Source organism: Mytilus trossulus, chromosome 8 (assembly GCF_036588685.1).
Source record: "Mytilus trossulus isolate FHL-02 chromosome 8, PNRI_Mtr1.1.1.hap1, whole genome shotgun sequence".
NCBI classification, from domain to species: Eukaryota; Metazoa; Mollusca; class Bivalvia; order Mytilida; family Mytilidae; genus Mytilus; species Mytilus trossulus.
The window spans coordinates 30,969,292-30,987,561 of record NC_086380.1 but is presented as its reverse complement, the minus strand read 5'-3'; the positions used below and the strand labels follow the sequence as shown (position 1 = coordinate 30,987,561).

At 34.9% G+C, this 18,270-nt stretch overlaps 1 protein-coding gene across 1 annotated transcript; it reads right to left on the bottom strand.

The window, feature by feature from the left end:
- Positions 1-863: 863 nt before the first annotated feature.
- Positions 864-9,427, bottom strand: LOC134681825 (heavy metal-binding protein HIP-like). Its single transcript, XM_063541462.1, has 2 exons — positions 9,051-9,427; positions 864-1,495 (listed from the first exon to the last, which is right to left on the bottom strand). Exons 1-2 carry the CDS (start codon positions 9,361-9,363, stop codon positions 1,080-1,082), a joined length of 729 nt encoding a protein of 242 aa, XP_063397532.1. The 5' UTR covers positions 9,364-9,427; the 3' UTR covers positions 864-1,079.
- Positions 9,428-18,270: the final 8,843 nt, after the last annotated feature.

Here is an 18,270-nt window from a genome sequence, read left to right as displayed (position 1 = left end):
CAAAGAGAAGTTAAGCTAATTCATTACTTTCGAGCCTCAGGCTCATATTCTAAGAATGACCTTCATCCTGCACATCCAAGATATGCTTGGATGAAGGAACATCATTTTATTTTTCTGCATTCATCATTTTACTGCTTTCAAAAAAATAAAATTAGTTGGCTAAAGTTCATAGCGTTTGTTCATTGTTTAAAGTTGTACGATAACCTATCATTGTTTCAATCCATATCAAATGGGCTCTGTAAGATAGGGTTCTCATTTTGCTATCATACGGCAACTCATCGTTTCATGTACAAATATAGTTATCACAAAACGATTGAATTGGACACAATTGTAAATATTATGACCATTGCTTTTTCTTTGTATTTTTTATTACTATTATTTAGGATAAAAACACGAGTGTTTATTTTTTTAGAACGCAGATTGAATGATCTTGATCTGAATTTTTGCATTCGTTTTTTTTTTGTCGAATCACAATTTCAAAGTGTTGTCTATTTTTAGTTCAATGCTGTTATTTAATTCCATTAAAACGAACATTAGGAGGTCGTTTCTATCTCGTTCCTTTTCTTTGGTTTCTGTTGAAATGTTGTTCATCTCCAAACTAATAATTTTAATTATTGTAAGATTTGTAAAAAGAAACATCGCGAAAATCAGTTTGTTTGCAGAACACGTATGAACAAAATCGTTGACGTATTATTGATATGGAAAATAAGGTATCAACAACATATCAATTTTTAAGAAAAGTATATACATTGGTTATTGGAGACTTAAATAATGTGTGAAATTTACTTCATATTTACTTTACATTTACTTTAATTGTGTTTCAATAAGTTAATGTAGGTGCATATTTAAACGTCCTGTTGTATAGTTTAACCATATTTTATTGTTCAAATTGCCAAACGTATCAGACACAGTTCTCACAACTCAGTAACGTCTTTTCAATGCTGTATGCTAATCCAAGACTTGAAATTTTTTGGAACATTTCGTATAATACTTTAAGTGGAATACAAACATTCTCCGTTTCTTCTATAAATAAGCAATAAAAAGACAAAACTTAAAAGTCAAAAACAGGAAAATTTTCATTAATTCATTATCAGATAGCCCGAGAATGAGCTGTAAATATCCTGATTACTGTGAACTGTGTAATTACCACGTGACCTTATAGAAACTTTGTCTCCTTCTTTCAGATCCAATATCATATTTGTTGTACCCATTTCAAAAGTGTTACTTGAAGGATTTAACCAAATACTTGACACCCGCACGTCATTAAGGTAAAGACTAACCCACAGTTTGTGTCCTTTTGCGTTCATCACAGTTGACGATATATGATACACTCCTTTACTAGGTGCAGTGAAAATACCTGTCGTTGGATCGTAGCCGTCTTTAATGTTGACTACAACTCTGTCAAACTTGATAGAAACATTTGCTGAATAGCTTTGATCATGTGTGCTAACAGATGTAAATGCTGGTGTTGTCTCCCTGTTAGAACACTGACAATCTGAAATTAGAAACAAATAATTAATAATATGACCAAAGCTAGTCTTATGATAGGCATATTTACCACATACAATATAGTTTCTTGGTAAAACGGCAAATAAATGTTGAATATCAAGGCAATATAGAAGATTACGTGTTGGGCCATATAGTTTCAGATATCATACATTTATCACCCTTGTCTGAGGGAGATTTGAAGACTTGGTCTCCCAAGTGAATAATTATTTCCCAAGGGAAATGAATGTCTTTCTTCTTTTCTTCTTCTTTTTTTTTTTGTTCTTCTTGTTCTTCTTCTTTTTCTTCTGCTTCTGTCTGATAATAGTTACAATCAACGAGCTGATTATTATGACTAAGGTGCGAATACAGATCCCCTCCCCCACTTCCACTTTCTTTACTACTGTTAATTTCTGATCACGAAGATTATTATACAATTTTTCTATAGCGCTAAATCTAAAACAATATTACTCAAAGCGCTTTACATCACATGTTAAACGGAACATACACACAGACAGTGATAAAAATATAAAATATGAACACACAAAATAAATATTTAAGTGTTAAAACTTTTCTAGATAAAAGTATTAATAATGTGGAAATTTAAAAAAAAAGTGGAATATATATATCAATGAATCAAAATAACGTTAGGGAACATATATTTATTCTTTCGAGCTTCCCCCAGGCATGCTTGGGGGATGCTTGGAGCCTTTTAGAAAAGCTTATTTCATTAAAACACCATTAAAACCCCATAAATGTCAATCAGATTGAGAATCCACGCTGAGTTCAATCAGTAAAAAGCTCATATGAGCCGGTAAAAGATGCTTGTTTATAAATGTGATGTTTAAAAATATATTGGCAATACGTCTTTATTCTGTGTAGTTATTAATATTTTGCAGACATTTCAATGTCTTGGTAAAATGCCTTTTTCAACTTTCTGGATTAATTTACACTGCAAGCTATCAAACTGTGCAATACATTTGGGGGGGGGGGGGGATATAAAAGAAAACTTTCGATATGTATATGAAATTAAGAAAATTAAATCTATATATTAACTTTATTTAAACCGAATAACAGTTAACATAATTATTCTGTTTTCAATTCTACAACATTTAATGTCCCATGGAATGATGTGCATTTATATTGAGCTTTAATATATATAGGGCAAATAAACTGGTCTTATGAGCTTTTTAGAGAGCATTTGTAAATCTTTATTAGAATATATCGCCATGCATGTTCTATGATATAGCATTTAGCACTTTTTCTTGAATGTATTAAAGTGTACTATGAGTGAACTCTTACCACCGGAATTGTGGTTAATTGTATTTCGGTATTTGGAAGTAGAAGATTTAGTGCGACTTCGTCAAGTTTGTATTTTTTTTAAAAGTGTAACATTAAATCAACATACACTGGGATCTTTTCATTTGAGTAACATTCACATTACGGACATTGATTTGATTAATATTACAGAATCTGTTTTCAGATTTTTGGACTTTGATATATTTCATTGTACATCTATAAATGGATCCTTTGCTAATGAAACAGGATTTTGTGAAAAATTCTTACTGACAACAAACATTGAAGCAAATAGTGATTTCAGAAAATGTTAATTTTCAATAATGCTGCTATTTTTTTGTGATGTTGCAATTTTCACAATGATAAAAACATTGCATTAATTTCTGATTTTGCAGTATTGTTTTTTATAAATTGTCAAATGTTTATAATGTAAAACTTTTCAATGTCCCTATTTAAAAACCATTTCTTATCACTAATATCATTAACATCAGTGGAGGTCAGTTGAGGTCAGTAGTCATAAAACTGGCAAATTATCCCATTAATAAAATGTAAAGCACTGTCCACATGTTTTTATCTTTAACACCAAGAAGCCATTAAATGTAATCAGATATCCTTCATTTATCATGCTTCACCATATGATAAGGTCAGATTCCTGAAAGACCCCCTTAATTATTAGAAATATATAACTTTGCATCAACCATAATATCTTGGTGTTACTAATTATAATCAGTATGTATTAAAATGACAACTGGTTAGATTGTATCTTCTCTATAGAGTACAGAATATTAAAAAGTAATTTTGATGGTGAAATGTTGTAAAAATGGTTTTTGCAACCTGCTACCCAAATACAAATTTACAAGAAATATATTGATTAATCTAATGGTTTGTACATGGAGTTTAAAAGTTAATTGTGAAGAATATAGGTAAGCTGTACAACATGTATTATTATAGAACTGCATGTGATATGAAAAAGCTGAAGTTAAAAAATGAACATGTATATGCTATGATTGTATCTTGGAAATAAACAATGAATATGAACATGAATATCAGTTTTTTATTAACAATTGAAAAAATAAAAAAATAAAAAGCAGTTTGTATAAAAAAGAAGATTTGGTGTAATTGCCAATGAGACAACTCTTCACTAGAGACCAAATGACACAGAAATTAACAACTATAGGTCACCGAACGGCCTTCAACAATGAGCCAAGCCCATACCGCATATATAGTCAGCTATAAAAGGCCTGAAATGACAAATGTAAAACAATTCAAATGAGAAAACTAACGGCTTAATTAATGTACAAAAATATGAACGAAAAACAAATAATATGTAACACAGCATCAAACGACAACCACTGAATTACAGGCTCCTGACTTGGGACAGGCACATGTATCACTAGCGAATTGAGGGGGGTTTAGGGGGGGGGGTTCGGGAAAACCCCCCCCCCCCCCGCTTGGAAATCGTAAAAATGTTTTGACCAAAAATTTGTGAACTTACTGTACAATCTTTGTTCAATATCGATTTCCTTCAAACTTTGTATAAATTAAGCTAATTAACAAAGTGGCATGTTATCATAAGACTCTTGTTATATACACAATATCATAATCACATTGACCCCGGGGTATACCTGTTTAATGAGTCCTGGCTACAAATTTAAAGGATTAATGTATGTCATAATTTTTTTTGGTAAAAAAGGGGGTGTTTTTTTTCAAATTTCGTGCCGTATCTCTATTGCTTAAAACTTAACACGTTTATGTTGCGACTGGTTTCCATATACATCTTATATTTTAAAACTTCCTATTGAGCTGGAATAAGGAATGAGTCTGGATATATTAAGCATGACATCTTGTACAACTCCGTGTTATGCCAAAAACATTTATTACGGTTTTTCACAAGACTACGGGCGTATCATGCGCTCTTGGCGCAGCTGTTTATTTTGTTTTTTATGGGTGACGTCTACTCTCTATCAAATTCACATACTGCAGTTTACATTTGTATTTGCTTCTTCTTCATTATCTACTTATAAGAAATGTTTAAAATATTTCGTTATCAAACAATTTTTTTTCTAGCATTTTCCCTAATTTAATTCCATTCTAATATGATTATTTATTTATATGTATGATTGTCGAGAAGGCCATATGTTAAGTTAAATTGTTAGAACTATAACAATCTTTTAATTAGTATTAAATAATTGTTAGAACTATAACAATCTTTTAATTAGTATTAAATAGAGTAGAGATCGTTTGCACACTATTTTTAATTGCAAGTAACTTTTACAAATTTATCCTGTTGTGATCTTTGATCAAATCATCGTCTGCTAATTTTTGACATGAATTAATACATGTCTAGGTAAACAGTTTACTTAAATTGTATCTCTATCATTTACTGCGGTCAAGCAAAGTTCAATCCTGTATGCATCGCAGCTAGTTGATGAATTACTTTTATTGCTTATGTGGTTTAGATGTGTTAAATGTAAAATCAGCTGCTACTTCATAACTAATCAAAACATTATTAAATGGTATATATATACATGAAATGATTAAAGAATATAAAAACTATTATAAAAAAATTCTACTTGCATGTAACAATAGAAGCGCATTTTAAACTTATTGAAATCTTTGTTTCTGTAATAAATATAACTTGATTGTGCACTAGCATTACATTTTGGAGTGTACGAATCATAAAATATTCTTTGTAAAAATGAACATTTGCAATTTCAAAACAATTCATATGCAGCTTATGATTTAATACTATAAATAACAAGCTTTTTTATGAGCTTATAAAAGCTCTTATAAAAGCTCTTAATAGTAAACTCACAGTTGATTTGCTTTTTGATTGACATTTATTGGATTTTGATTGCTTCTTAATGGAAGAAGCTTCTCTAAAAGGCTCCAGGCATCCCCCGAGCATGCTTGGGGGAAGCTCACTAGAATAAATATATGTTCCCTTATACTGAATAAAGTTGGTAAAATAAATAGCCAAAGAAGTCTAAAATAAGATTGCTATTAAAAATAATCAAATATAAGTTAAATATTTGAAAACGTATTCAAAAGATGAAAAAGGAATATCACCATGTAAAAATATAATTACTGAAATGAAAAAGATGTGTGCTACTAAAAACATACAATGAACATATTCTAAATGAAACATATCTCCAGTTAAAAGAAAGGTTCGATAATTCAAAAGCAGGCTAACGTATTACAGAAACGAATTTAAGGGATTAAAAATGCTTGTCGAAATAAGTGAGTTTTTAAGTTCTTTTTGAATACAGGCACCGACTTTGCATTTTGAAGTTTTTTTGGTAATGCATTCCAAAGGATGGCTGCTGTTTGATCAAATCTTCTATTGCCGTAGGTTTTGGTTCGCACAATAGGAGTTACCAGTGTTAAGTTGTTTTCAGACCTTTATGATCTTGATGGCATGTATAAATTTACAATAGATATAGGAAGATGTGGTGTGCGTGCCAATGAGACAACTCTCCATCCAAATAACAATTTAAAAAATAAACCATTTTAGGTTAAACTACGGCCTTCAACATGGAGCCTTGGCGCACACCGAACAACAAGCTTCACTAAGATATAAATCTCTATAAAATAAAATTAAGAATGGAAATGGGAAATGTGTCAAAGAGACCAAAACCCGACCATAGAGCAGACAACAACAGAAGGTCACCAACAGGTCTTCAATGCAGCGAGAAATTCCCGCACCCGTAGGCATCCTTCAGCTGGCCCCTAAACAAATGTATATACTAGTTCAGTGATAATGAACGCTATACTAAACTCCAAATTGTGCACAAGAAACTAGAATTAAAAATAATGCAACACTAGCAAAACCCAGAGGATCCTAACTTAGGACAGGCGCAAAAATGCGGCAGGGTTAAACATTTGTATGGGATCTCAACCCTCCCCCTATACCTCTAGCCAAAGCCGAAAAGTAAACGCATAACAATACGAACAATAAAATTCAGTTCAAGAGAAGTCCGAGTCTGTTTTCAGAAGACATAACCAAAGAAGATAAACAAAATAACAAAAATACAAAAATAACAACAGACTACTAATAGTTAACTGACATGCCAGCTCCAGACATCAATTAAACTGATTGAAAGATTATGTCTACATCATATGAATGACACAATCCTTCCCGTTAGGGGTTTAGTACCATACCGTCATAAAATATATGCATATGAGAAGAACAGAACTCGTGTCACGCTACCAATGGGTTTTTAAATAAATGTGTTTAGTTCCGATGAAAAGACCCTATAAGTGAATCAATATTAACGCCGAAATATGCAATCTTTGAGACCTGGCAACAGTATCGAAACTATATCCCTTCTTAATAAGTCTATTACAAGGTTTGTTAGTTTCTGAGATGAATACTGACATTGTTGTGCTTTATAAAGAATATTTCCAATGTTTGTCATCCGCTTGATCAATAGTACCGATTAAAACGTAATTATATATTTTTCTATGTTCAATTGTTCTGTGGATTGTTAGCTATTTTACCGATTATGTCAGACACACAAATCTATGAATGTGTTTGTAGATAGATGTTTTTGTGTTCTGTTAAATTGTTCCTTTTAAAATTGTTATACGATGATGACTGATGTACCCATATTCTGTCTATTTTATTTATTGTGTCTTTATAGTTAACGCATCAATGTAAATATAACGAAATTTGATGAGACTGTCATCAAAGTGAGAGGGTTAGCGCTATAAAACCAGGTTCAATCCACCATTTTCTACATTTGAAAATGCCTGTACCAATTCAGGAATATGACAGTTCTTGTCCATTCGTTATTGATGCGTTTTGTTATTTGATTTTGCCATGTGATTATGGACTTTCCGAATTGATTTTCCTCTAAGTTCAGTATTTTTGTGATTTTACTTTTTGTTCACGCATCGTTTCAAAAATTACGTAATTTGATGCGACTGTCATGTAAGTGAGAGGTTTAGCGTAAAAACCCAGGTTGAATCCACCATTTTCTACATTTGAAAATGCCTGTCCCAAGTGAGAAATATGACAGTTGTTGTCCATTCGTTTGATGTGCTTTATCGTTTGATTTTGTCATTCGATTAGGGACTTTCCGTGTTGAGTTTTCCTCGGAGTTCAGTATTTTTGTGATTTTTTTTACATGTCCGAAAGGTTTTGAAGACATTTATTACTACACGATCGCTCTAAACGTTATAGAGGTTTTGTTCAATGTCACTCTGAGTCGTCTCAAGCGATCATTTGTTAATTTTGTTATTTTTATTTACAGATATACAGTGGAATAAACATTATAAGTTCTTTATATCGGTACCCTTGGAAAATGAAGGTTGTGTTTTTGTTGGTACAATCAATTGTGTTGCACATATTTGTAGATTCAAAGATCATTCAATATATTATGTAATGTATTTAGTATACAATAGTAGGTTTTCTTTTTGCTGCATACGGTCAAGCACAGGCTTACTTTTATATGCGTTCCACACCTAATTCATTTTATTATATAACATGGCGGCAGAACTATTACATGTATAATATAATAGAAGATATCAGTTAATTAATTGTTCTAAATCCAGCTTCTGTATCCATACAGAATGTGGCGGGTAAAACAACAATCAAATTTTACTAATTGTAAGTCAGTTAATTTGTGAAAAAAATCTTAAATCAACTCAACGAGACAGTAACCGAACAACAAGGAAACCAGATTATGTATTTTCATAATAAAACAGAATTTTCCTCGATGAACAAACACGGACGTAAGAGAACCAACTCTATGTCGTAATGGAACACATTTTATCAGAAAAAAAATGATTATTTGTTACTCTATGTCGTAATGGAACACATTTTATCAGAAAAAAAATGATTATTTGTTACTCTATGTCGTAATGGAACACATTTTATCAGAAAAAAATGATTATTTGTTACTCTATGTCGTAATGGAACACATTTTATCAGAAAAAAATGATTATTTGTTACTCTATGTCGTAATGGAACACATTTTATCAGAAAAAAATGATTATTTGTTATATATATAAAAAGCGAGAACAAGACTACAAAAGTGTCAACAGTGACACCTGGTGACGAAATATAAACTGTAAACGCTACTTTGGACAGTTATATCAATTTTATTTGTTTAATTCGTTTAGTTGTAAGAAATTGAAAGAAGAAACTACTGCCACTCAGATTAGTTCTTGGGTGTAATAAAAAATCAAAGAACTACAATAGAAAGTTACAAAAATGTATATAGTAGCAGGGTAAATTTCTTGATAATAAATGCAAGTATTTTTACCTTGAAATTTGTCAATTTTAGCATCAACATTAGACTGTATTATTAGTGTCACATTATCGGTTATTTGATCAACAGTTCCCTCCATTTGATTTAAGATCGCTCCTTTGACAGATTTTGTCACTTCTTGATGAATATATTTTTGCAAAACTTTATTAAGTTCGGCAACGTCTATGTCAGCTTTTAATGTAGCTTTCATATTATCAAGTAGCGGAATAGATGCAACTTCTGAACATTGCTGTCCGATGCAGTCTTCAATTTTGGCACCTATGGTAAATAGAAAACAACAAAACTGGATAGCTATTGTAAAAAGCATCTCAATAAGCACTTTGCTAAGTCTGTATGGAAACTGATAAGGTACTTCACCGACGTCTGTTGTTTATTCTAGTGTTATAACATAATTAGCGGTTTATACAAGATGTAAAACAGTATATCACTTTTGTTTTGTTGGTAGTTATAAAAATAAACGACAAGAACATTATGTTATAACATACATAATGTGTCCAGAATTAATTAAGAAATAATTAATGGGGGCTTGAATTTCTCGTGATTTTACCACGGGCGGCCCTTTATGACAAATATTTTACCCTTAGGGATAGGGGTGAAATATCGGCGTAAAGGGACAACCCGTGGTAAAATATAGATAAATTCAAGCCGTCGATTCTAATAGGACAAATACGGAAATTCTTTTTGATCGAAGCGCTCTAGGTGGAGGCTAATATTTGCCGTTCCCATTAATAAACGCACCATTTAATTCGCGAAAAGAATGGAACAAACTGAATAAGTGACATACTTAAACTGTTTACAATAATGTATTTAGATAGTTTTGGATGATTTTAATGATAATTTACTCAAATGTCTTATATGTTTAAAAAACAGATTTGGCTTATATAACATTTTAGCATCGTTTGTTTACGTTTTCTTGTTGTGATGATTTTAGGTTTCACAAGCTTGTATTTTCCCGTAAAATGCTTATATTCTGACGTCGTTGTTCTATGATGTCAGGTAGCTCATTTATTAAAAAAACATATGACGTGGGAGTACAATAGGAACAGCCTTAGCAATATATTCATATTTTACCACGGGTGTGTACTCAAAGCGTTTGAAGGACGTCATGTGTGAATCTTGATTATATTACGCTGATGATTATGTATGTGAAGTTAGCAGCCGGTTCGTTATTCGTTATTCAATATTCAATATCCAACCGGCTGCTAGCAGCCAGTTTGATATTCAAAATTTAGTGAAAAATAAATACTTGAAATTATAAAAAGCACGATTTTCATAGTCAAAGGGACTGATAAGATACGTAGGAATCATTAAATGACCTTTTCAAGCTGTCGCATTTTCTCGTTGTCCTCGAATATAAACCCTTTTCCGTGCGACATTTTTGTCTGTATGTAATATAGAGTCCCCTGATCTCTCAATCTTTCTAATATTTAATAGACATTTAGTCAATAGGTAGATACAAACGTGACTAAAAGGACTTTGGGTACACTTCCTGTCTTCTATGTTTACGGAGCGCCCAAAGTGCCAGTTGGATATTCAAAATATATAGCGAAAACCTACCCGAGACCGCTTAAATGAGGTTGAGACCCCCCTGGTCTTTCAATGTCAATAAAATTCAACTAAATCATTGACTCTGTATATATAAAGATTGTATTAGATGGAGGTTCCAGAAAAACGTCATCTTCAATATCTACGGAGGGCTAAGATTGTCACTTTTCAGTCAAAAAATGTCCAAATTTTAGGACAAAGGGCACAGGGTGATGGTGAGAGCCCCCTGATCTCTCAATCTTTATAATATTTAATAGACATAAACGTGACTAAAAGGACTTTGGGTACACTTCCTGTCTTCTATGTTTACGGAGCGCCCAAAGTGCCAGTTGGATATTCAAAATATATAGCGAAAACCTACCCGAGACCGCTTAAATGAGGTTGAGACCCCCCTGGTCTTTCAATGTCAATAAAATTCAACTAAATCATTGACTCTGTATATATAAAGATTGTATTAGATGGAGGTTCCAGAAAAACGTCATCTTCAATATCTACGGAGGGCTAAGATTGTCACTTTTCAGTCAAAAAATGTCCAAATTTTAGGACAAAGGGCACAGGGTGATGGTGAGAGCCCCCTGATCTCTCAATCTTTCTAATATTTAATAGACATTTAGTCAATAGGTAGATACAAACGTGACTAAAAGGACTTTGGGTACACTTCCTGTCTTCTATGTTTACGGAGCGCCCAAAGTGCCAGTTGGATATTCAAAATATATAGCGAAAACCTACCCGAGACCGCTTAAATGAGGTTGAGACCCCCTGGTCTTTCAATGTCAATAAAATTCAACTAAATCATTGACTCTGTATATATAAAGATTGTATTAGATGGAGGTTCCAGAAAAACGTCATCTTCAATATCTACGGAGGGCTAAGATTGTCACTTTTCAGTCAAAAAATGTCCAAATTTTAGGACAAAGGGCACAGGGTGATGGTGAGAGCCCCCTGATCTCTCAATCTTTCTAATATTTAATAGACATTTAGTCAATAGGTAGATACAAACGTGACTAAAAGGACTTTGGGTACACTTCCTGTCTTCTATGTTTACGGAGCGCCCAAAGTGCCAGTTGGATATTCAAAATATATAGCGAAAACCTACCCGAGACCGCTTAAATGAGGTTGAGACCCCCCTGGTCTTTCAATGTCAATAAAATTCAACTAAATCATTGACTCTGTATATATAAAGATTGTATTAGATGGAGGTTCCAGAAAAACGTCATCTTCAATATCTACGGAGGGCTAAGATTGTCACTTTTCAGTCAAAAAATGTCCAAATTTTAGGACAAAGGGCACAGGGTGATGGTGAGAGCCCCCTGATCTCTCAATCTTTCTAATATTTAATAGACATTTAGTCAATAGGTAGATACAAACGTGACTAAAAGGACTTTGGGTACACTTCCTGTCTTCTATGTTTACGGAGCGCACAAAGTGCCAGTTGGATATTCAAAATATATAGCGAAAACCTACCCGAGACCGCTTAAATGAGGTTGAGACCCCCCTGGTCTTTCAATGTCAATAAAATTCAACTAAATCATTGACTCTGTATATATAAAGATTGTATTAGATGGAGGTTCCAGAAAAACGTCATCTTCAATATCTACGGAGGGCTAAGATTGTCACTTTTCAGTCAAAAAATGTCCAAATTTTAGGACAAAGGGCACAGGGTGATGGTGAGAGCCCCCTGATCTCTCAATCTTTCTAATATTTAATAGACATTTAGTCAATAGGTAGATACAAACGTGACTAAAAGGACTTTGGGTACACTTCCTGTCTTCTATGTTTACGGAGCGCCCAAAGTGCCAGTTGGATATTCAAAATATATAGCGAAAACCTACCCGAGACCGCTTAAATGAGGTTGAGACCCCCCTGGTCTTTCAATGTCAATAAAATTCAACTAAATCATTGACTCTGTATATATAAAGATTGTATTAGATGGAGGTTCCAGAAAAACGTCATCTTCAATATCTACGGAGGGCTAAGATTGTCACTTTTCAGTCAAAAAATGTCCAAATTTTAGGACAAAGGGCACAGGGTGATGGTGAGAGCCCCCTGATCTCTCAATCTTTCTAATATTTAATAGACATTTAGTCAATAGGTAGATACAAACGTGACTAAAAGGACTTTGGGTACACTTCCTGTCTTCTATGTTTACGGAGCGCCCAAAGTGCCAGTTGGATATTCAAAATATATAGCGAAAACCTACCCGAGACCGCTTAAATGAGGTTGAGACCCCCTGGTCTTTCAATGTCAATAAAATTCAACTAAATCATTGACTCTGTATATATAAAGATTGTATTAGATGGAGGTTCCAGAAAAACGTCATCTTCAATATCTACGGAGGGCTAAGATTGTCACTTTTCAGTCAAAAAATGTCCAAATTTTAGGACAAAGGGCACAGGGTGATGGTGAGAGCCCCCTGATCTCTCAATCTTTCTAATATTTAATAGACATTTAGTCAATAGGTAGATACAAACGTGACTAAAAGGACTTTGGGTACACTTCCTGTCTTCTATGTTTACGGAGCGCCCAAAGTGCCAGTTGGATATTCAAAATATATAGCGAAAACCTACCCGAGACCGCTTAAATGAGGTTGAGACCCCCCTGGTCTTTCAATGTCAATAAAATTCAACTAAATCATTGACTCTGTATATATAAAGATTGTATTAGATGGAGGTTCCAGAAAAACGTCATCTTCAATATCTACGGAGGGCTAAGATTGTCACTTTTCAGTCAAAAAATGTCCAAATTTTAGGACAAAGGGCACAGGGTGATGGTGAGAGCCCCCTGATCTCTCAATCTTTCTAATATTTAATAGACATTTAGTCAATAGGTAGATACAAACGTGACTAAAAGGACTTTGGGTACACTTCCTGTCTTCTATGTTTACGGAGCGCCCAAAGTGCCAGTTGGATATTCAAAATATATAGCGAAAACCTACCCGAGACCGCTTAAATGAGGTTGAGACCCCCTGGTCTTTCAATGTCAATAAAATTCAACTAAATCATTGACTCTGTATATATAAAGATTGTATTAGATGGAGGTTCCAGAAAAACGTCATCTTCAATATCTACGGAGGGCTAAGATTGTCACTTTTCAGTCAAAAAATGTCCAAATTTTAGGACAAAGGGCACAGGGTGATGGTGAGAGCCCCCTGATCTCTCAATCTTTCTAATATTTAATAGACATTTAGTCAATAGGTAGATACAAACGTGACTAAAAGGACTTTGGGTACACTTCCTGTCTTCTATGTTTACGGAGCGCCCAAAGTGCCAGTTGGATATTCAAAATATATAGCGAAAACCTACCCGAGACCGCTTAAATGAGGTTGAGACCCCCCTGGTCTTTCAATGTCAATAAAATTCAACTAAATCATTGACTCTGTATATATAAAGATTGTATTAGATGGAGGTTCCAGAAAAACGTCATCTTCAATATCTACGGAGGGCTAAGATTGTCACTTTTCAGTCAAAAAATGTCCAAATTTTAGGACAAAGGGCACAGGGTGATGGTGAGAGCCCCCTGATCTCTCAATCTTTCTAATATTTAATAGACATTTAGTCAATAGGTAGATACAAACGTGACTAAAAGGACTTTGGGTACACTTCCTGTCTTCTATGTTTACGGAGCGCCCAAAGTGCCAGTTGGATATTCAAAATATATAGCGAAAACCTACCCGAGACCGCTTAAATGAGGTTGAGACCCCCTGGTCTTTCAATGTCAATAAAATTCAACTAAATCATTGACTCTGTATATATAAAGATTGTATTAGATGGAGGTTCCAGAAAAACGTCATCTTCAATATCTACGGAGGGCTAAGATTGTCACTTTTCAGTCAAAAAATGTCCAAATTTTAGGACAAAGGGCACAGGGTGATAGTGAGAGCCCCCTGATCTCTCAATCTTTCTTATATTTAATAGACATTTAGTCAATAGGTAGATACAAACGTGACTAAAAGGACTTTGGGTACACTTCCTGTCTTCTATGTTTACGGAGCGCCCAAAGTGCCAGTTGGATATTCAAAATATATAGCGAAAACCTACCCGAGACCGCTTAAATGAGGTTGAGACCCCCCTGGTCTTTCAATGTCAATAAAATTCAACTAAATCATTGACTCTGTATATATAAAGATTGTATTAGATGGAGGTTCCAGAAAAACGTCATCTTCAATATCTACGGAGGGCTAAGATTGTCACTTTTCAGTCAAAAAATGTCCAAATTTTAGGACAAAGGGCACAGGGTGATGGTGAGAGCCCCCTGATCTCTCAATCTTTCTAATATTATGCAGATATTTAGTTAACAGGTAGATACAACCGAGACTAAAAGGAATTTTGGTACATTTCCTGTCTTGAATGTATACGGAACGCCCAAAGTGCCAGTTGGATATTTAAAATATATAGCGAAAACCTACCTGAGACCGCTTTAATAAGGGTGAGACCCCCCTGATCTTTCAATGTCTATAAAATTTAATTCAATCATAGACTCTGCATATATAAAGGTTGTATTAGAAGGATTTCCCAGAATATTGTCATATTCGATATATATATATGGAGGGCTTATATTGTCACTTTTCTGCTAAAAATTATAAGAATTTTAGGACAAAGGGCACAGGGCAATGGTGATAGCCCTCTAATCTCTCAATCTTTGTATTACTAAGCAGACATTTAGTTAATAGGTAGGCAGAAATTATAACCTTATGTTGGAAAGGGGCAACCATATCCCCACTTGGGGTTGTGAGAGATTAAACAAGCAGCTGACCACCGTCTTGACAAAGAAAGAGACCGATTGAGCTCGGCAAATTGTGAGCTATAGGATGAAAAAAAACCAGGCGCACCGGGTATGATTACCACGAATTTTATATATTTTGATATTGGACGATAGGATCGAAAGATCAAAAGCTGGGTCTAAAAACTATTTAATCGTAGATATTGGTTTTGGGGGAAACAAATTAATTTTATTTTGGATTGTTATAAAGATTAAGACATCGATCAAATAGCTATTAATAGCTGGAATTAGTTGTTGAAAGCGTCAAAGCCCTGAGTGGTATTGCCAAAATGAACCACCGCCGATGGTACTCCCGGATGAGGAAGGATCATTTGGATCAGTTGATCGGAACGACGACCAACATTTTTTTAGCGTTGTTCCAACCCTATACTAGGAAGGATATTATCACCCAAGCCAAACAGCATGAGTTGATAGAGGTTAGCAGGATGTCGAAAGATCGACTACTGGATAAGTTACAGGAACAGATCAGAGAAGATAGGAAATCATTGGGGATAAAATTGAGGTACATCCACTGAAGAAAGCCTTTAAAGATGTATTTACTACCTGAAAGATGACCAATATTATTGACATGGATGTGCAGACCTTCCTTGAGGTCTCTCAGATGTCAAGAGTGGAACTTATAGACGATTGGGCATTGAAAGGATAACAAGTCAAAGCAATGTGATGCTGCACTGTGAAGATTAACCCAACAGGTAAAATGGATGATGAGAACGTGGGATACTTTCACTCGGGAAACCAGATTTTCCCCTCAACCACGGACTTGCTTGAAACCCTTGAGAAGATGGATGAAAAGATCGGAGAGAAGATTGCACAGTGGACCTCTGAAAAAAGTGACTGGACATCGAAAGCAATTGTAAAATTTCAAGTCAATATTACCAACGACCGCTGGGTAGGTCACAGTACATTTATTAGCCGGCGTTGATCAAATACAAGAAGGCTGTAATCAATGTGAAAAATAACGACGAGGAGTGTTTCAAGTGGGCCATTCTTTCGGCCTTGCAGGTAGACCCAAAACAAACGGACAGGGTTACACAGAGCTCAATCTGGTAAGCCTTAAGGATATTAATTAATTTGAGAAGGCAAATTCCACCCTGGCGGTTAATGTATTTAGAATAGATGCTAGTGAAGTATACCCGCTACACATTTCAAACATTGGTGAACAGCGGGAGAGAGAACTCAACTTACTGCTGATCCAAGGCAACATGTACTTGAACCACGTTTATAGCAAGGAAGTTCTGGAAACCAACAAAGATTGTTGCGTCAACCACAAGGCAGCCAAGATCAGAGCTGCCCAAAGAAGGGACATACCAGCAGACTTTTGTCAACAACACCCACCCGATGAGAGTCCCTTTCGTAGTGTACGCGGACTTTGAGTGCTTTGATTTACCGATAAGGTTGAAATCAAAAACGATAAGGTTCTGTAGCATGTAGCAATACACAGTTTAATAGAAGTTTAGTATCGCATTATGGTCATGGTGAATTTTTCAAATATGAAAGTTTTTGTACAATGAAATAGATTTTTAGATAATTGAAGAATAATATAGCCTCCTTAGTGAGGTTATATGAACATTTAGATTGTTTTTAGCATGTTTTATATGGTATGTATCTGTTTGACAGTCCGTATTTTTCTATCCATACCACCCATAGGTCCATAAATTATTGTAGTGTTTATCCACAAATATTTATAGCTCGACCTTTTCAATTCAAATTATGGAAAAACGAGCAAAAATGCATGTGTGTTTTTTTTTAACCTTTCGATAGATATATGCCTATAGTTTCAGGAAAGGTACAACTGTTCAAACCAACGCTTAGGGGCGTTCAATACAAACGCTTACAGGTATTCAAACCTTCACTTAGGAAGGTTCACGTCAACGCTTTAAATAAATGAACGTTTATAAATATTACAGACCCTAAACAGTGTGAGGCGCTCGCCAGGGAGTTGCAAGAGATCAAACGGAAGATTCAAGCCAGTAACATGCAGCATCGCCTCGAGAAGATTGGACTCAACCCTGACCTTTCCAAGGTGTTAAGCCTGTGGTTGAGGCTCAGCGAGAGGCAGCTTCACCGATCACCTAAACGATCGTTTAACTTCCTGCAGCAGTAACAGCCCTCCAGCCTCCACCGCCAAAGTTTGACTACCCACTACCCATTGCACCACCTATAGACACCATCCTCGGACTTCGAGCACAGCAGTATTTGAAGATCAGTAACGATCCTTCGCCGACCACACCTTTGAATCTCGATCTCTTCATCGGAAGCTAACCAGTTACTTCTGACGGCGATGATATTTTCGTGGATGGTGTGAGGTACAAAGGAACCCTTAACCTCTGGGAACTCATGGTGAAAAAGAAATCAGAATCTTTCGAGTCCAAAGTTTTTAAGACCTTGTCGACTATGCAGAGATCCTGAACAGTTCCGGTGCCATGTATCAAGGCAATTAACCCTCTCGAGAATCCTAAGGCGATAAAGATCTAAGTGGACGAAGATTGTGTCTGAAATCTAAAGCAAGATAAGAATTGTAGCGGACTTCAAACCGTACGCGCGTGTTTCTACCCTCCGACTTTGACCAGCTCCTTTATTGCTTGGATCTGTGCAACACTGCATACCGTGCTGGAAACAATGGTGTGCGAACAATGGTGTGCGCAACGCGATTATGGCGATCATCGATGCCATAAAGAAAGGTGAACACACCAGCATCAAGGAATATAAGCAATTCCATCGTAATATCCTCAATTAAGAAAGGTTTTGTTTGAAAGTATGCATACGGTGGTAGAAGTTTTTTTGACACTATCGCCAGTATCGCTGGTCGCATGTTCACCTCCTCTGCTGCCAAGACATTGAAAAGTAGGCCTATGAGCACTGCCACCAATGCAGCCATGATAGGAGTGGT

Bases quoted from the DNA above. Each gene is read 5' to 3' on its own strand.
- LOC134681825 (XM_063541462.1), bottom strand. From the start codon at position 9,363: ATGCTTTTTACAATAGCTATCCAGTTTTGTTGTTTTCTATTTACCATA. The intron at 1,496-9,050 runs GTAAAAATACTT...TTCTAATTTCAG, and splicing joins TAAAATTGACAAATTTCAAG to ATTGTCAGTGTTCTAACAGG.